Source organism: Balaenoptera acutorostrata, chromosome 8 (assembly GCF_949987535.1).
Source record: "Balaenoptera acutorostrata chromosome 8, mBalAcu1.1, whole genome shotgun sequence".
Lineage (NCBI taxonomy): Eukaryota > Metazoa > Chordata > Mammalia > Artiodactyla > Balaenopteridae > Balaenoptera > Balaenoptera acutorostrata.
In genome coordinates, this window is record NC_080071.1 from 48,707,460 (window position 1) to 48,724,447 (window position 16,988).

The window sequence follows — 16,988 nt, forward strand, 5'->3', positions numbered from 1 at the left end:
TTTTCTGGTGCATTGGCTCTCTATAGAAAAACTGTTTTGGTAGAAGAACTTTAAAAATTTGCCCTTGTGATAAAATAATAATATAGTGTCAAAGCTAGCTCATCAGACCAGCTATCCAAGTTTCCTTGTTTAGATTAACTAATTTTGTGTTTCTGTTTGTCACTCAGTTGATCAAATGTCTTTTATAATTATAAAAATTTCTAAATTTTTCAAAAATGTAAGTTAAGAACCTTGTGGTCTATATCAAAACAATACAATTTAGGGTATTTTTGCTTTGTTTTTAGCCTTGGTTTTCCTAACAGGGATATTCCATTTTCCTACTACAGGGTGATTCTGGTGCCCCCGGTGAACGTGGACCTACTGGACCTGCAGGGCCCCCTGGGCCTAGAGGGGGAACTGGCCCCCCTGGTTCCGAAGGAGGAAAGGTAACTCCACATAATTCAATTCACCTAGATTTTACAAAATGCATTTCATGTCTTTCCTGTGATTTACTATTTCTCCTTTAATTTCAGGGCGCTGCTGGTTCCCCTGGGCCACCTGGTAATGCTGGTTCACCTGGTCTGCAAGGAATGCCTGGAGAAAGAGGGGGTCCTGGAGGCCCTGGTCCAAAAGGTGACAAGGTACCAACTTATTCTCTGTTAATTATGTAATAAAACCAACTTTGTTGGTTAAAGGAAGGCAACATTTCTGGAAAATAATCTATTTTCAAAATTAATATTATCATTTTATTTATTTTTAGATTTTTTTTTTATTGGAGTAAAATTGCTTTACAATGTTGTGTTAGTTTCTGCTGTACAATGAAGTGAATCAGCTTTATGTATACCTTTAACCCCTCCCTCCTGGACCTCCCTCCCACCCCACCCCCATCTAGTAAGTGTAATTTGAGATGGATTTCTAAAGCAACTTTCAAAGCAGAACACCTACTATACATTGCAGCTAATCTTGAGGGTTTCTCCTCTTCTTGGCATGTTTTCAGTGAAGATACCTTTAATCTGATGACACTGGCTTTTATTTGACAGGGTGAGCCCGGCAGTTCAGGTGTCGATGGTGCTCCAGGGAAAGATGGTCCAAGGGTGAGTACTTGAATTGGGGAGAAACAGAATTTATCTGTATGTGATATGGAGTAGTCCCTCACCTCAACTTCTATTTTTTCCAAAAACTCCTCATGATAAGTTAGACCATACTTTGCCACCTTCTGGGTATTAAGAAGACCCAAATGACATGATTGTTAAAATTCCTGATTTCTATCACTAATAGTTCAACAGTGACCTAAGAATGGAAAAAAATCTCAGAAGTATGATAAATGTTATAAGCTGAAGTCATAATAAGTCACTAAAATTCAAGATAATCAATACTGCTGATGAAGGAACTTTTTGATTTTAAAAAACATTGAAATTCCATGGTACATTCATACCATGGAATATTACTTAGCAATAAAAAGTTGATACATGCAACAACTTATACAAACACCAAGGACATCATGCTGAGTGACAAAAGTCAATCTCAAAAGGACATACTGCATGATTCCATTCATGTAACATTTGTGAAATAATGTAATTATATAGAACAGCTTTATGGTTGCCAGAATTGAGGAATCGGGGAGAGGGAGATGGGTGTAACTATAAAGAGGTGACATGAGGGAGTCTTTTATGATGATTGTACCTTTGAATATCTTGAATATGGTGTACCAATGTCAATTGCTTTGTTTTGATACTATACCATAGTTGTGTAAGATGTAATCCTGAAGGAGGCTGGGAGAAAGATGCACAGGATTCTCCTGTATATTTCTTTGCAAACTTCTGTGAATCTATATAACTATTTCAAAATAAAAATGGAAAGAAAAACACATTACAATCAATTCTATTCGCATTAGTAGACACCTAAATATGACTGTAGCAAATAAACATGATAACTAAGCCCTTAGATAGACATTATCTTCACTGTAGTTGCCTTAAACAAATTCATAAATGCTTCATTTTTAACAGACTAGATGAGTAAGCCATCATAAAATTTTTTAATCTAATATTTTATTTATGTAATATAAGTAAAACTTTAATATTTGAAAACTTCAATGTGAAAACTTTAATATGTGTAACAATACTTTAAGTGGTTAAATGAAATATTATGAATTATCATACAATTGAATAAGGCAATGCACTTTAATTCTAAAAGATACGACTGTGAAATCTTACATCACATCTTATTTATCTTCTGCAATAGGAAGAAAAAATGAATCTATAAATTGCCACTGAATTATATAATCCATGAAATCTTATATTTACTAAACTCTGCAGTATTTACACACTGAGTGAAGAGCATATCATTCAAGCCATCAAAGCAATCATATTATCTAGTTTATTAGATGAACAGTATGTCCTTATATATGCTCTTTGATTAATAAGGAAAATGATGCTTTTTATCTTCAAAATTAAAGTATATTTCTATTTTCTTTAGGGTCCTACTGGTCCTATTGGTCCCCCTGGCCCAGCTGGTCAGCCTGGAGATAAGGTAACACTTGACACTATTTAGAAACAGAAAATGTCTTTTGTCGTCATTGTTGTTTGGATGCAGGGCAATATAAATTATTTTTCTCTTTTTTAAGGGTGAAAGTGGTGCCCCTGGACTTCCGGGTATAGCTGGTCCTCGTGGTGGCCCTGTAAGTGTTTAAGACATTTCAACATAATTTTAACCCCACACAGGCAGCAGCTACCTGTGCTTCCCTCTTTAGCAATTCTGCTTCTGGCCCTGAGTCTCAATGATGGGATACTGTCTTTAGGCATCATATGACATGCAAGGAAAGGTTAAAGTCCTTAAATCTAAAATTCACAAGAGACCATTTCAAATCTTGCCATCTTTCCTAAATAATCTGGAAAAAATATAAAAATTGCACAAGTAATATGCATTTGTAAATGAGTATTTCTTAAAGCTATAGGATCTTTGCCTGAGCCTCCTTCTAGATCTAAAATTCTCTACCTTCAGGGTTTGCAGACTCAGGAGAGATACTTAGTAAATGTTTTTAATTAATTAATTTAATGATTGATTTCTCAAAACTTTTACCATATTTTTATTTTTTTAAATCCTTACATTTTTAGAAGTTATACAAGTAAGTGTTTTAAACACTTCAAAATTCTCAAATTATTTTCCTTGCAAATAATATCACAGTCAGAAGCAGAAGGAATCAATGGTTCTGGTGTTGTCTACTTTGAATTTTATTGAGAAATGGAAAAGTCTTCAGAGGTTAAGCTACGTTAGTTAGCTTTGCACACTAATACTATCTTTTCTTAGCTTAAAGGAAAGATAAGATGATACAGAGGATGACGTGTGCTCCCAATGGGAAGATGTCTTCACTGTGACTAATGAGTATATTTTCACTTAAGGGTGAGAGAGGTGAACATGGGCCACCAGGACCTGCCGGCTTTCCTGGTGCTCCTGTAAGTATGAACATTAAAACATACATATCACACAGCCCAGAATCACTATCTCACTGAAAAATAGCAGAAGTATAAGTCAAGTCTGAATTCTAATCTATCTCAACCACTCATTCCTTATGGGGTTTCATTTATCCACCTCCATTTTTTTTTTTACACATTATCTCTATTCTTACTGTTTAAAAGATGGAGATAAAAACACCTGGCCTGTCTTTATGCCAGGTTAATGAGGCTAACATGATCCCCTAGACTTAAAGCACTCTGAAAATTTGAAAGGTTCTTCCATTATTAGATGGTACTAATTAAAATTTGCTCTAAGCCCCATCTTTCTCAAATGCATTTACTGGTGATTGTTTTGAGATGCACAATCCTCGGAGAGAGGTTCTCCTTTATGACAAAGAATGTACATCTTACCACTTTCTTGATAACTTTCTTTTATCATAGAAACTCTTTTTGGGGGGGCCACATAATGGGGCATGCGGGATCTTAGTTCCCCAACCAGGCATCGAACCCACGCCCCCTGCAGTGGAAGCTCGGAGTCTTAACCACTGGACCACCAGGGAAGTCCCTGTCATGGAAACATTTTCATTGTCTTTGTTTCTTCCATGTCTTCAAAGACTCTTCTTTTCCAATTTTATTTCAATAGCTCTCCACCTGAAGAATTCTATTTTCTGAAGGAAAATAAGGACAAGCCCATTGTATTGTGAAAGATGTAAGCTCACCGGCTGTTTTTGTTTCTGAATGCAGGGCCAGAACGGTGAGCCTGGTGGTAAAGGTGAAAGAGGTGCTCCTGGTGAGAAAGGTGAAGGAGGCCCTCCTGGAGTCGCAGGGCCCCCCGGAAGTGCTGGGCCTTCCGTAAGTATTTCTCTTTCTCTAAGCCTTCTAATGGAAAGCACTTAGGTTTGTCGATACTTCAATATTTCATACTGAGAGAGCTTGTCATGGTGACAAGGGTACAGTTTTCCTAGGAATACAGTTCTGAGTTTGACGCTTGACTCCAACAATCTAGATATGACCTCAGTCAAGTTATTTTAATGTCCTCATAGAGTTACTGGTTTTGTTTTTGTTTTTCTTGATGTAGCTTCTCATTTCTGTAGTAATGTTTTTCCCCCAGTTCTACTGAGATATAATTGACATATAACATTGTATTGTATAAGTTTAAGATGTACAACATAATGATTGTATGTATTACAAGATGATTATCATGATAAGTAGAGTTACTGACTTTCAAAGGCTTAATGCTTTTCCCAAATTTTGATTTTGGTGCTATTCTTATAAACCATTTCCATCTCCCTTCCATATAGGGTTCCCCTGGTCCCCCAGGTGTCAAAGGCGAACGTGGCAGTCCTGGTGGTCCTGTAAGTAATGATCCTCTTAACTATTATTGAAAAGCATTAAGTAATATCAATCTGTATAAAAACTGCTTTGAAAGCACTAGATCCCTAAAGAGAGTATAAAATTATAATCACTCATTCATATGTGAGTTATATGTAAATTCCAAGAGGAAAAAACAAACCATAAGTGATCCCAGAGTAGAATGCAGGTCCTACCACATAAAAACAAATTTATATTTGTTTTTAGTGGTTAATTATTTGTTTTCCTTGATTTTTGACATCAAAAATATATTTATAATATCACAGGGTGCTGCTGGCTTCCCTGGTGGTCGTGGTCTTCCTGGTCCTCCTGGCAATAATGTAAGAACTTTTTAAAGTATTTTTTAACCATATATTCCATAAAGAGCATTCGTATATACACAGGGTGAGAAAATTATCCATTGCTACTTCTCTTTGTATTAAACCCCATATAAAATTATTTGAATGCAGGTAAAAGAGGGGGAAAAAATTACTTGTTCATTATAAAATATTCAAATTTCAAACATTTCTTTATAGGGTAACCCAGGCCCCCCAGGCCCCAGTGGTCCTCCAGGCAAAGATGGCCCCACAGGTCCAGCTGGTAGTAATGGTGCTCCTGGCAGCCCTGGGGTGTCTGGACCAAAGGGTGATGCTGGCCAACCGGGTGAGAAGGGACCACCTGGCTCCCAGGGCCCTCCGGTGAGTGGTTTCTTTGCTCTATTGATTGACAGTAGTTTTATTTTCAATCACAAATCCAACAGAGGAAAACATAGTCACATAAATAATAACTAAGATTTCATGATCTGTCACGACAGGGAGTTCCAGGCCCACTTGGACTTGCAGGGATTGCTGGAGCACGAGGTCTTGCAGGCCCACCAGGCATGCCAGGTGGTAGGGGCAGCCCCGGCCCACAGGGCCCCAAGGTGAGTATAGCTATCTTTCACTGGACTCTTGCTTCCTTTGATAGTCTTCAGACATCACATAAACATAGCAAGTATGTAATGATCAAGTTGTCCTGTAATTAGATGCAAATTCTTGATATTTTCAAATTTTCAGGAAGCATGCATATCACTAAAAGTCTCTGGAACACAAAAACAATGCACATAATAGACTGGCCTTGAACATCAAAACAAATAGATTGATATCACAGAAAAATATCTTGTCATCTCAAATACCTGTTAGGAAACTTGCCAGCATTCTTCAGTTTGCTGACTGTCAGTCTTGAAGCAGGAAATAATGTCAGGTTATAGACCTATGAAAGCCTTTAATTGATACCAATTATCCATCAACTCAATGCATTTTATACTCCTGACTTTCTTTCACTGATATTCCTATAACATCCTAGTGCTTAACGTCTTAAATATTTATTTAGCAAATAGGGTAATAAAATCGTATTTTATTAGGACACACCTTTTTTCACTTTGAGCACCTCTTTAAACTAAATGTCATATACGATTGTAGTGAAATTACAATATAATATTGAAGTCTAGTCAATTTATATGAACATTTCCAATAAATGTATGTATTCTTTAAGTAGAGCCAAATGTTCAATATAACCTAATTCTAATGGGTACCATAAACCTATAGTTTCATGATGGCTCATCATTATATTCTTCTTACAATAGCCATGTCTATTTATGTACCTCATATTAGGATGTATTCTAATATGAGACTCAATGTAATTACTCAACCTTTTGGTATCCAGGTTCACTGGGCAAGTTAGAAAAGACAAGAAGCTTGCTTCCCCAAAGCTTTTCCCCTATGGCAGGGATAGTTTTAGGAACAAATTCTATAGAAATTGGGAAATAAAGACAGCTGATAATATCACATTAATTGATTTCTTAGGTTAAAACACAAATTTATTTTATTCTTTTGTACACAGGGTGAAAATGGGAAACCAGGAGCTAGTGGTCTCAATGGAGAACGTGGTCCTCCTGGAGCCCAGGGTCTTCCTGGTCTGGCTGGTGCAGCTGGTGAACCTGGAAGAGATGTAAGTACTAGTTCTTAGAAAATACACAATAAGCCAGGTAGTATTTGATAATTTATTTAAGCAAGGGTCAAATTGGGCCCTACTTTGGGTCTAAAAGTATAAATGTTGCCACAAACCAAAGTTCTCCTTCTTTCTCTAGTAGTAGATATTCTTTCTATTACAACTTAGAATAGCCTTAAATGTTCATGTTCTTTAGTATTTACCCAATGAATGATCATTAATGGAAAAGAATATGATCTTTAGCTAAATAAGAAAAAAGCTGGGGATAGGGAGATCCCCAATTTACAACATTCCTTCTGGGTAAAAATATTCTGCATGTTATCTGTGATTAGTCTTTCCTTAAATTGTAGATTTCCATTATCAGCTTAAATTACGGTGTGTCAAGATGTTATTTATCATTTCTCCCCCAAGGCTCCTTTTTAGACTTTTTTTCCTAGTCACTTCTTGCTCTCTCACCCTGTGAAACTTTAGCACCATAGATATACTGCATATCTGTTTAGGTATTGTCACTCCTTGCAGGGCCACACCCATTGTCATATCTAAGATTTTTCACTCCCAAGAACCAATTTTATCCTCTTTAGGATGATATTTTTCCCATTGAGAATGCATGGCTTAGATGGTATTTAAATGGTTCCAAAGAATTTGATTTCATTTCTTCCTCTTTTTTTTTTCTTTAATCAGGGAAACCCTGGATCAGATGGTCTGCCAGGCCGAGATGGATCTCCTGGTAGCAAGGTATAACAGGCACATGTACAATAGGTTTGTGTAATTAAAACAATAGCTGCTGATTAGATCGATTTTGGAACTGTGAACTTGTCCACAGGGTGACCGTGGTGAAAATGGCTCTCCTGGCCCCCCTGGTGCTCCTGGTCATCCAGGCCCGCCTGGCCCTGTCGGTGCAGCTGGAAAGAGTGGTGACAGAGGAGAAACTGTGAGTTCTCATGAACTTCATCTTTCCCTACTTATCTATTTTCCTCAATAAGGAGCTCAGTAGGTAGAAAATAGAATGTCATATCCGCCAACCAAAAGATCTACTCTCAATTGTTTCACAGTTTTGTGTGCTAGTCAGTCCTTAGGCAACTGTGGTAATAAAGATATATGAGAATTTCTGGCAGTAGCCAATGAAGAATTCATTATTAAAATTCAAAATGGTATTAATCACGCCAAGTGTATATCCACTTGGTCAATATAAGGTTGAATTAACAGGGTTTTCTGAGCTTTCCTATTCAGACCCCCTGGTAAAGCTGTAAACAGGTAAAGGATTTTTAAGGAGAAAATAATACTAACTTTCAATAATAGCAAACATATCATTATTCCCTCACAATGAAATTATTAACGTTTAAGTAAAACAAAACTGTATCAATAAATAAACACTTCCCTTCCCTGTGCATGTTCATTTGTTTATTTTTATTTTAGGGCCCTGCTGGTCCTTCTGGTGCCCCAGGTTCTGTTGGTTCAAGAGGTCCTCCTGTAAGTCTTTTTTTTTTTTTTTTTTTTAACTAGTTCTACAATGTAGGAGATATTCTATTTTCTGGCATGCTCAGCAAAAAGGGATGACTAAATACATAACTATGGAACCAAATTTAAACTTTCCTTTGATGATATAGAAAGCAATTTAGGAGCTAAAAGTTCCTTGGGGCTATGAGATTACACATCAATTATTGGGGATCCATACAATTCTCAGTCCAAGATCAAAACAACCACAAGAACAATCTTTATCGTTCCAAGTATGCAGTGTTTGTTGATGAGATTTCTAGCTTGTAAAATGTTATAAAATGGACTTAATTGTTATAAATCCTATTTTGTTTTTCCAATGTGTATGTGTGTATGACCTTAACTCGAAATGTGTTTGTGAAGGGTCCCCAAGGCCCACGTGGTGACAAAGGTGAAACGGGTGAACGTGGTGCTAATGGCATCAAAGGACATCGCGGATTCCCTGGTAACCCAGGTGCCCCAGGTTCCCCGGTAAGTGTATCCATTTTGTTAGAAAATCCCCTCAATGCATTTTAACTAATGAGATAGGCAAATCTTAGAGACCAATGATAGAAAAATGTTCATCTGTGAAAGTCTATGCTAAAAGAGATTAGAAATGGATTTGAGGGCTTATTTGAAATAGTAGTTGGCATGAGACAATGGGGATATTAAAGGAAAAGGAAATCATATTTTATCATGATCCCTATGTTTCTTGATCTGATCTTGAACATACAGTTTCCTAAGCCTTTTTAAAGTCTTCACTCATATTCACCTTCCTTTCCTTTCAGGGTCCCTCTGGTCACCAAGGTGCAGTCGGTAGTCCAGGACCTGCAGGCCCCAGAGTACGTACCACAGAAAGATATTGGAAGGTCCATATTTTAAAATGTTAGCACTGCAGGAAAATATTCTAGCGTTGTGATATCATGATAATTTCTTAGGGACCTGTTGGACCCAGTGGGCCCCCTGGCAAAGATGGAACAAGTGGACACCCTGGTCCCATCGGACCACCAGGGCCTCGAGGTAACAGAGGCGAAAGAGGATCTGAGGTAAGATATCACTTATAAATATGTGTATTTAATTTGCTTTAATTTTCACATTTTCAGAAACACTTTACAATATTTTAAAACTGAGATAGTGAGTTAAACACAATGCAATTACCAAACCTAATTTAGGACCTGAACAATGACTTTAAGACATTCTCCACCACATGAAGACTTTCTCATCACACTATAATGACAGGGAGAAAAAAACCTTTCTTACAGTTTATCAGGTAACAGTTATATCAGAATAAAGACATAGCCCAATTAATAAGATGAACTCTGCCAGAGCTGATCTCATATTAGAGATCTCACAATTATGATAATCTTAATGATTTACAAGTATAAAGTACATTCCACTTCTCAAACGGCTTCCATGTCTCCTGTTTTGCTACTGATATCATCATTCCTAATACATTCCTATCCCACACTTTTGGAGTAAACAGAAGAAGAGCTATTATCCCCACAAGTTACACAATTAAAACACAAATAAGTTAAGTGGTTAGCCCCAAAACACAAAGTTAGATTCCAAAGTTGGGATCAGAATCTAAGTTTCCTGATCATAACCCCTCTGTCATGTCAGCATTAGAATTGCTTACATCATTTATACAGAAGGAAACACGAGAGAGTAAAATGTGTGTTCCAACACCAATTCTTCTTACACACTGGAACACGCTAAGTGTCATAACAATGAATTATAGTTATAAATTGGTTAATATTTGATCACAAAACAACCCAAATAAACTTTTACTGAAACAATTACTATGACACAATATATCAATTGTTTGGAATGCATTTTGGGGGGCTAGCAACATATTTTTTTCAGTGGATACCGAACAAGTGCCCCTCAGTGATGTATGCTCTTACCCTTCCTAGGGCTCCCCAGGCCACCCAGGACAACCAGGCCCTCCTGGGCCCCCTGGTGCCCCTGGTCCATGCTGTGGTGGTGGGGGTGCTGCCATCGCTGGCATTGGAGGTGAAAAATCTGGGGGTTTTGCCCCATATTATGGAGATGAACCAATGGATTACAAAATCAACACCGACGAGATTATGACTTCACTCAAATCAGTCAATGGACAAATAGAAAGCCTCCTTAGTCCTGATGGTTCTCATAAAAACCCTGCTCGGAACTGCAGAGACCTGAAATTCTGCCATCCTGAACTCAAGAGTGGTACGCTGGGGAATCTTTCACACTCATGGCAACAGGATAACAGAGAAAACTGCTTATATTAGAATTTAGGGGAAATGAAAATTTTACTGGGAATAGAAACATTATATAGCAGAGACAGTACTTAAAGAATGTTAGTTGAATTGAAACTCCTTGATATTCTGAGTAAGAAAACATGAATTTTGTAGGTGTACTTAAACTGTAATGTAAATTCAAAATATGCCAAACGTAGGAAAATCTAAAGACAGTTTTACAGAAATTTTAATACAAATTATAGTTTGGCATGTCTTTTCATATCATCACAAAGTTGTTTGAGTGATAAACAACGTATATCACTGTGTTTGTAATTTGATGCAGACATAATTTGTAATTTAATTATTGCAACATTTATTTATTGAAACAATTTTTACAATAAATCTAATTATCAATGTTTTCAAATTAAGAAGCAATCTAAAAGTTCCTCTATTCTGCTACACTATAAAAGTACAAATACATAAAATACAAATACATTAGCAGTCAACATTATGAATGCCTTACAAAATCATTTTGGTCCAAATCCCATTACTGGATATTATAACCAATTCCATTGTCCTTTTTGTGACTATTCAGGAGAATATTGGGTTGATCCTAACCAAGGTTGCAAGATGGACGCTATTAAAGTATACTGTAACATGGAAACTGGGGAAACGTGCATAAATGCCAGTCCTTTGACTATTCCACGTAAGAACTGGTGGACAAATTCTGCTGCTCAGAAGAAACATGTTTGGTTTGGAGAATCCATGGATGGTGGTTTTCAGGTAAGAAAAGATATACCATTTTTCTTTAACTAATCCATCTCTACTTACCTGACTGTTTTGTTCTTCCCATTTGTTCATCACAAAACAAATTTAGTTAATAAATAGAAAAGTGAAAAATTTTATATACTCAGGTAACTACTTTTATAACTTGTCTCTCAAAAGCTAAACTAGATTAAATTATTCTTCATAAGTTACCAACTTTTCTTCAATTCTTAAGATCTTCTTTACTCTAGCATTGTATGTTATACATACAATAAAGACATAGTCATACATAAAATATATGAACAACTTGTATTACAATGACCATACTACACTGCATGAATCCCTTATGTATAATTGCAGCTAAAATGTTTGACCAGCCTTATTTGTTCCCTATCACAGTTTAGCTATGGCAATCCTGAACTTCCTGAAGATGTCCTCGATGTCCAGCTGGCATTCCTCCGACTTCTCTCCAGCCAGGCCTCCCAGAACATCACATATCACTGCAAGAATAGCATTGCATACATGGATCATGCCAGTGGGAATGTGAAGAAAGCCTTGAGGCTGATGGGCTCAAATGAAGGCGAATTCAAGGCTGAAGGAAATGGCAAATTCACCTACTCAGTTCTGGAGGATGGTTGCACGGTAAGTAACAGCATTTTTATAAGCATGCATCATAATGAGCTTAGCATTTCTCATTTAATCATGCTACTTTGAAAAGAAGGAATAAAAATAATGAGGGTGAACAAAAGATGGCATTTGGTGTGAGTTATATTGAATCTACTGATTCATTCCAGGGAAGGTTAAATCACACAAAAAATGAGCATACCTTCTCAACCTCCAGGTGAAAACCAGCTGATGTGAAAGCAATTGAAATTTAAATCCATGATATAAACTTTGCCAGATAATTTAGACAGTTACTATCCACTCTACATAATTGCCATCATACAGACTCAATCTAAAATCTCTTTTTAATTTTAAAGGTTAACTTTAAATCAATCATTTGTTATTATCATTTATGAACAGAAGGAGAATTCACTTCTAATATTAACAGATTCCAATGTGAGAGACCTATCCACTTCTTAGTAAACCAGCTCTATACCTGGTAACAATGACCAGAACCAAGGTTTCTGAGAATGGACTGGCCTGTGGCAATCTCCTTGTTGGGTTTACCCTGAAGCCCTATAAGGCTTTTGGTTAACAATATGGTTTATCAACTGGGAGGATTCTCACTTTGAACTGGAGCAGGTCTCAGATGTATGGAAGATAATGTACATGGCAAGTTGGCAACTCCCTTCAACAAAATTTTTTTTTTTAACTTCGTCAAACACAGAAACTGTCTAAGTAATTGTAATGTCATGATCACTTACTTTTTTTTTTTTTTTTTTTTGCTCCTTTTTACAGAAACACACTGGGGAATGGGGCAAAACAGTCTTCGAATATCGAACACGCAAGGCCGTCAGACTACCTATTGTAGATATTGCACCCTTCGATATTGGTGGTCCTGATCAAGAATTTGGTGTGGACGTTGGCCCTGTTTGCTTTTTATAAACCAAACTCTATCTGAAATCCCAGCAAAAAGTTTCACACTCCATATTTGTTCCTCTTGTTCTAATCTTGTCAACCAGTACAAGTGACCAACTAAGTTCAAGTTATTTATTTCCAAAATTTTTGGAAAAAGTGTAATTTGACCAAAAAAGAATACTTTTTTTTTTTTTTTTTTTTTTTTGCTGTTACACCAAATACAGTTCAAATGCTTTTTGTTCTATTTTTTTACCAATTCCAATTTCAAAATGTCTCAGTGGTGCTATAATAAATAAACTTCAACACTCTTCTAATAACACTGTGTTACATTCTTTGAATCCTAGCCCATTTGCAGAGCAATGACAGTGCTTACCATCAAAAGATAACCTTTCTTCTGAAATAGTCAAACATGAAATTAGAAAAGACCTTCCTGTTTCAACTACCTCAACCTGGTCAGAAACACAGATGAATTCTATAAGCCCCATAAGATGAAAAAAATTGTATAAAATACCAAAACTTATAAATTTCACTGATTAAGTTCCTAAAATATTGGTTAAAAGAAAAAGAGTAGAGTGTAGTACAAGAATTTAAAGAAATATTTTTGAAGCCATAATTATTTTAATCTTGAATATCAACTGCTTTTAAAGGTGCTTTTCCTTTTTCTTGTCATTGCTGGTCAAGATTACCAATATTTGGCAAGGCTTTAAAGACACATGTTCTGGTGCTAATGTACTTTCACTTTTAAAACTCTAGGTCAGAATTGTTGCCTTACGTTCAAAACACAAATGCACACCATCTGTACATGTCTCCGGTCAAAAAGATTTCCTGGTGTGTCACTGCCGGGGACTCTTTCTCTGCAACCTGTAAAAGTCAACAACAAAAACAAAAAACAAATTTTGGGGCTGCTTTTGTCACAATAACAGAGAATGTGTTGAAATTAAACTTTGTAAGCTTGTATGTGGTTGTTGATCTTTTTTTTCTTACAGACACTCATAATAAAATATCATAATAAACATTCCTGGTTTTTGTCAACTTTTCATAGATTTAAAAAATGCAAGTTTACAATCTAGTGATTTTTCTTGAAAAAAGCATATTGAATCCTAGCTCTCTGGCTTAATAATGCAATGACTTTCAGGAATATGAGATGATATAACTCATGCTGGGAACAGAGATAATGCGCAATGGGGAATCTTGCAGATTTTTAGATCATATTTAGTGGAACTCCTTGGGGCATATTGAAAACTGAGGGCTTCTATATGACACAATCCCTGGAAATAGTAACATAGTAAATTAGGGAGTCTCCAAAGTGGTAGTAATCAGGGAGGAAATTGCTGGTAATTTAGAAGGAAGTAAGCAGGGTCTGGCAAAACAGACATTAATATTAAGAACAGTTGCAAGCTTAGGCTTTTTCTACCACCTCTAAACACTGCCTCATTTCCCTCTTGAGTCAGCCCCTTCTCCATCAACAAGTTATTAATCTTTTAGTTACTGCAAATGAAAATAGCATCGTCTTGCATACCTGACTTTATAGTTTGAAATGTATTCACTCTATATAATTAATAATAATAATCCTTTCAAAAATAAAAATTCCATCAGTCAAATGTCAAGACTCTTAGTCTACTTATCCTCCAAGCTAGAGGCAACCAATGTTAGCAGTTTCTTGTGCATATTTTCAGAAATATTATCTATCTATCTATCATCTATCTATCTATCTGAGTCTATTTGTGTTATGCATTAGAAATTAAATTCCTTGCAGTTTCATTTTAGACATATTCAAAGCCAGCAATATTTGGTCAAGTCTTTCTCACATTGCATCACTCTGACATTGGCTCTCCTGCCTCATCTTTCATTTATAAGGACTCTTTTAACTACATCAGCCCAGCCCCCAACTAGATAATTCAGGATAACTTCCCCATTTTTAGGTTAGTTGATTAGCAACCTTAATTCCATCTGCAATCTTAATTCCTCCTTGCCTTGCCATGTAATATAACATATTCCCAGGATCCAGGGCTTAGGATGTGGACACATTTGGGAGCTATTATTCTGCTTACTTCAACAATGATGCACAGAAGTAAGGAGAATGGTGGTGGTCATAGCTGTAGTGAGGGCAGTAATAGCCAGGTTTCTAAAGAAACTTGGCCAGTAGTGCCAGAAATGTCATTCAGTGCCCAGCTCGTTGGTTTCACCAGGCTGCTTCTGGGGTGTGATCTTGAAGATGGCTCTGAATGTCAGCATTCCCTTCATAGCTGTTCATTTTATGAACCTGGGTTCTATAACTTGCTCTGAAGTTCCCTGAACTTCAAGTAAAATCTATAAGTTGCATTTCTTAAATCAGCCCAAGTTGGTTTAGGTTGTTTGCATGAATCCAAATGTTTTGGCCTGAGTAACTGGGAGAAAAGTTGCCAATAGCTGAGATGGAGGAGACTATCAAGGTAAAAGATTTGAGGAGCTAAAAGATTTAACAAGATGGGGCAAGTTAAATTTAGAATGCCTATCAATCATCTAAGTAAACTTGCTGAGTTGGAAGTTAGGTATAAATCTGGAGGTCAGAGAGAGGTCTAGATTAGAAAAATTAATTTAGGAGTTTCAGCATATATATGGCTTTTATATCCATGGAAGTAGATACAATCATTAAATAATTGAGTATAGAAAGAAAGAAGAAACTGTATAAGAACTGAATTCTGGGATATTTGAATATTTACAGGTTGGAGAAGTGAGGATGAAGCAGCTAAGGAGATGGAGTAGGAATAAAGGGAAACCAGGAAAGTGTAGTGACCTAGTTGTGAATAAAAATGTTTGCTGTTTAAATTTTTAAATTATAGCATATTAAGAGGATAAGGATGCTTAGGGTTGGTGTATTACAAGGCCACTAATTGCGTATTTTAAAAAGTAAGGTCACATGAGGTTATATCAATATTCCTATGTCCTATAGATGGCAAATAATGATGTAATTAAATCTTCTAATTCACAGTTATAGTATCACTTTTTTACCTCTTTGTTGGTGGAAAATTGAATACAACTCTTTATCTTCAAGCTGGCATTTAAGCAAAAAATATTTCATTTATAAAATTTATTTTATAGGTCTTGAGGGTGAAATTTTTGCAGTCATAACAGCATTTTTGGAAAATGGAGAAAAGTAGGAAGAAAAATTAATTATCCATGTCTCACATCTGTGGATACTTCCTTAAAGTCTTCGTTGTATATGCTGACATAATTATGACAAAATACACTTGTAATTTTGTATGCTGCTTATTTCATTTAACACAATACCATTTTATCCATAAGAATTTTTTTTATTTTGTTAATAATTAGGAAAAACATAGAGAAAAATAGCAGTAATGGCTCCAAAGTTAGAAATAACATCAAAGTGATTGTACTTTTATCTAGTTTATATTAAAATTTTACTTGTCTGAGTTTTATCTTAGAGGAATGTACTTATTTTTTTTTTTTTTTTTTTTTTTTTTTAAGTTTTTACTTGATTTTATTTATTTATTTATTCCATTTTCGGCTGCGTTGGGTCTTCGGTTCGTGCGAGGGCTTTCTCCAGTTGCGGCAAGCGGGGGCCACTCTTCATCGCGGTGCGGGGACGCTCTTCATCGCGGTGCGCGGGCCTTTCTCTATCGCGGCCCCTCCCGTCGCGGGGCACAGGCTCCAGACGCGCAGGCTCAGCAATTGTGGCTCACGGGCCCAGCCGCTCCGCGGCATGTGGGATCTTCCCAGACCAGGGCTCGAACCCGTGTCCCCTGCATTAGCAGGCAGACTCTCAACCACTGCGCCACCAGGGAAGCCCTGTACTTATTTTTAAAAGTGAATCATAAACTGTGAAAAATATTTTCTTTTCAGGCAAAATTCTCCATTGAATCATAACTCACTAAGTGAGCTTGATACAACATTAGTGAAAATATTTTATATGACAGAGCATACATGAAAGCTCTCCCTAAATCTTTATGTTTCCCAATTTACCACACCTAAGGTTTTCAGAAATTTTTGAAGAATCACTTGCTGAGTTAATGTCATAAAGAAAAAAAGGCAATCATCCATAGCCAATATTTTTTTAAACAAATTCTTTTTTTTTTAAATTAATTTCTAGTACCATTTTTATTTATTTTTTTATTTATTTATTTTTGGCTGTGTTGGGTCTTCGTTTCTGTGCTAGGGCTTTCTCTAGTCGCGGCAAGTGGGGGCCACTCTTCATCGCGGTGCACGGGCCTCTCACTATCGCGGCCTCTCTTGTTGCGGA

General features: G+C 36.5%; 1 protein-coding gene across 2 annotated transcripts in view; it reads left to right on the plus strand.

The window, feature by feature from the left end:
* Positions 1-13,763, plus strand: part of COL3A1 (collagen type III alpha 1 chain) — a 38,428-nt gene extending 24,665 nt beyond the window's left edge. For both annotated transcript variants that reach the window (XM_057551823.1, XM_057551822.1), the window contains 22 exons: positions 327-425; positions 513-620; positions 1,020-1,073; positions 2,455-2,508; positions 2,603-2,656; positions 3,378-3,431; positions 4,176-4,283; positions 4,733-4,786; positions 5,069-5,122; positions 5,318-5,479; positions 5,596-5,703; positions 6,663-6,770; positions 7,452-7,505; positions 7,594-7,701; positions 8,187-8,240; positions 8,628-8,735; positions 9,032-9,085; positions 9,182-9,289; positions 10,157-10,451; positions 11,058-11,245; positions 11,627-11,869; positions 12,629-13,763. In XM_057551823.1, the coding sequence (XP_057407806.1) occupies positions 327-425; positions 513-620; positions 1,020-1,073; positions 2,455-2,508; positions 2,603-2,656; positions 3,378-3,431; positions 4,176-4,283; positions 4,733-4,786; positions 5,069-5,122; positions 5,318-5,479; positions 5,596-5,703; positions 6,663-6,770; positions 7,452-7,505; positions 7,594-7,701; positions 8,187-8,240; positions 8,628-8,735; positions 9,032-9,085; positions 9,182-9,289; positions 10,157-10,451; positions 11,058-11,245; positions 11,627-11,869; positions 12,629-12,775 (2,376 nt within the window). In that variant the 3' untranslated portion in view covers positions 12,776-13,763. The remainder of the gene's footprint in view (positions 1-326; positions 426-512; positions 621-1,019; positions 1,074-2,454; positions 2,509-2,602; positions 2,657-3,377; positions 3,432-4,175; positions 4,284-4,732; positions 4,787-5,068; positions 5,123-5,317; positions 5,480-5,595; positions 5,704-6,662; positions 6,771-7,451; positions 7,506-7,593; positions 7,702-8,186; positions 8,241-8,627; positions 8,736-9,031; positions 9,086-9,181; positions 9,290-10,156; positions 10,452-11,057; positions 11,246-11,626; positions 11,870-12,628) is intronic.
* The last annotated feature ends 3,225 nt before the right edge of the window (positions 13,764-16,988 follow it).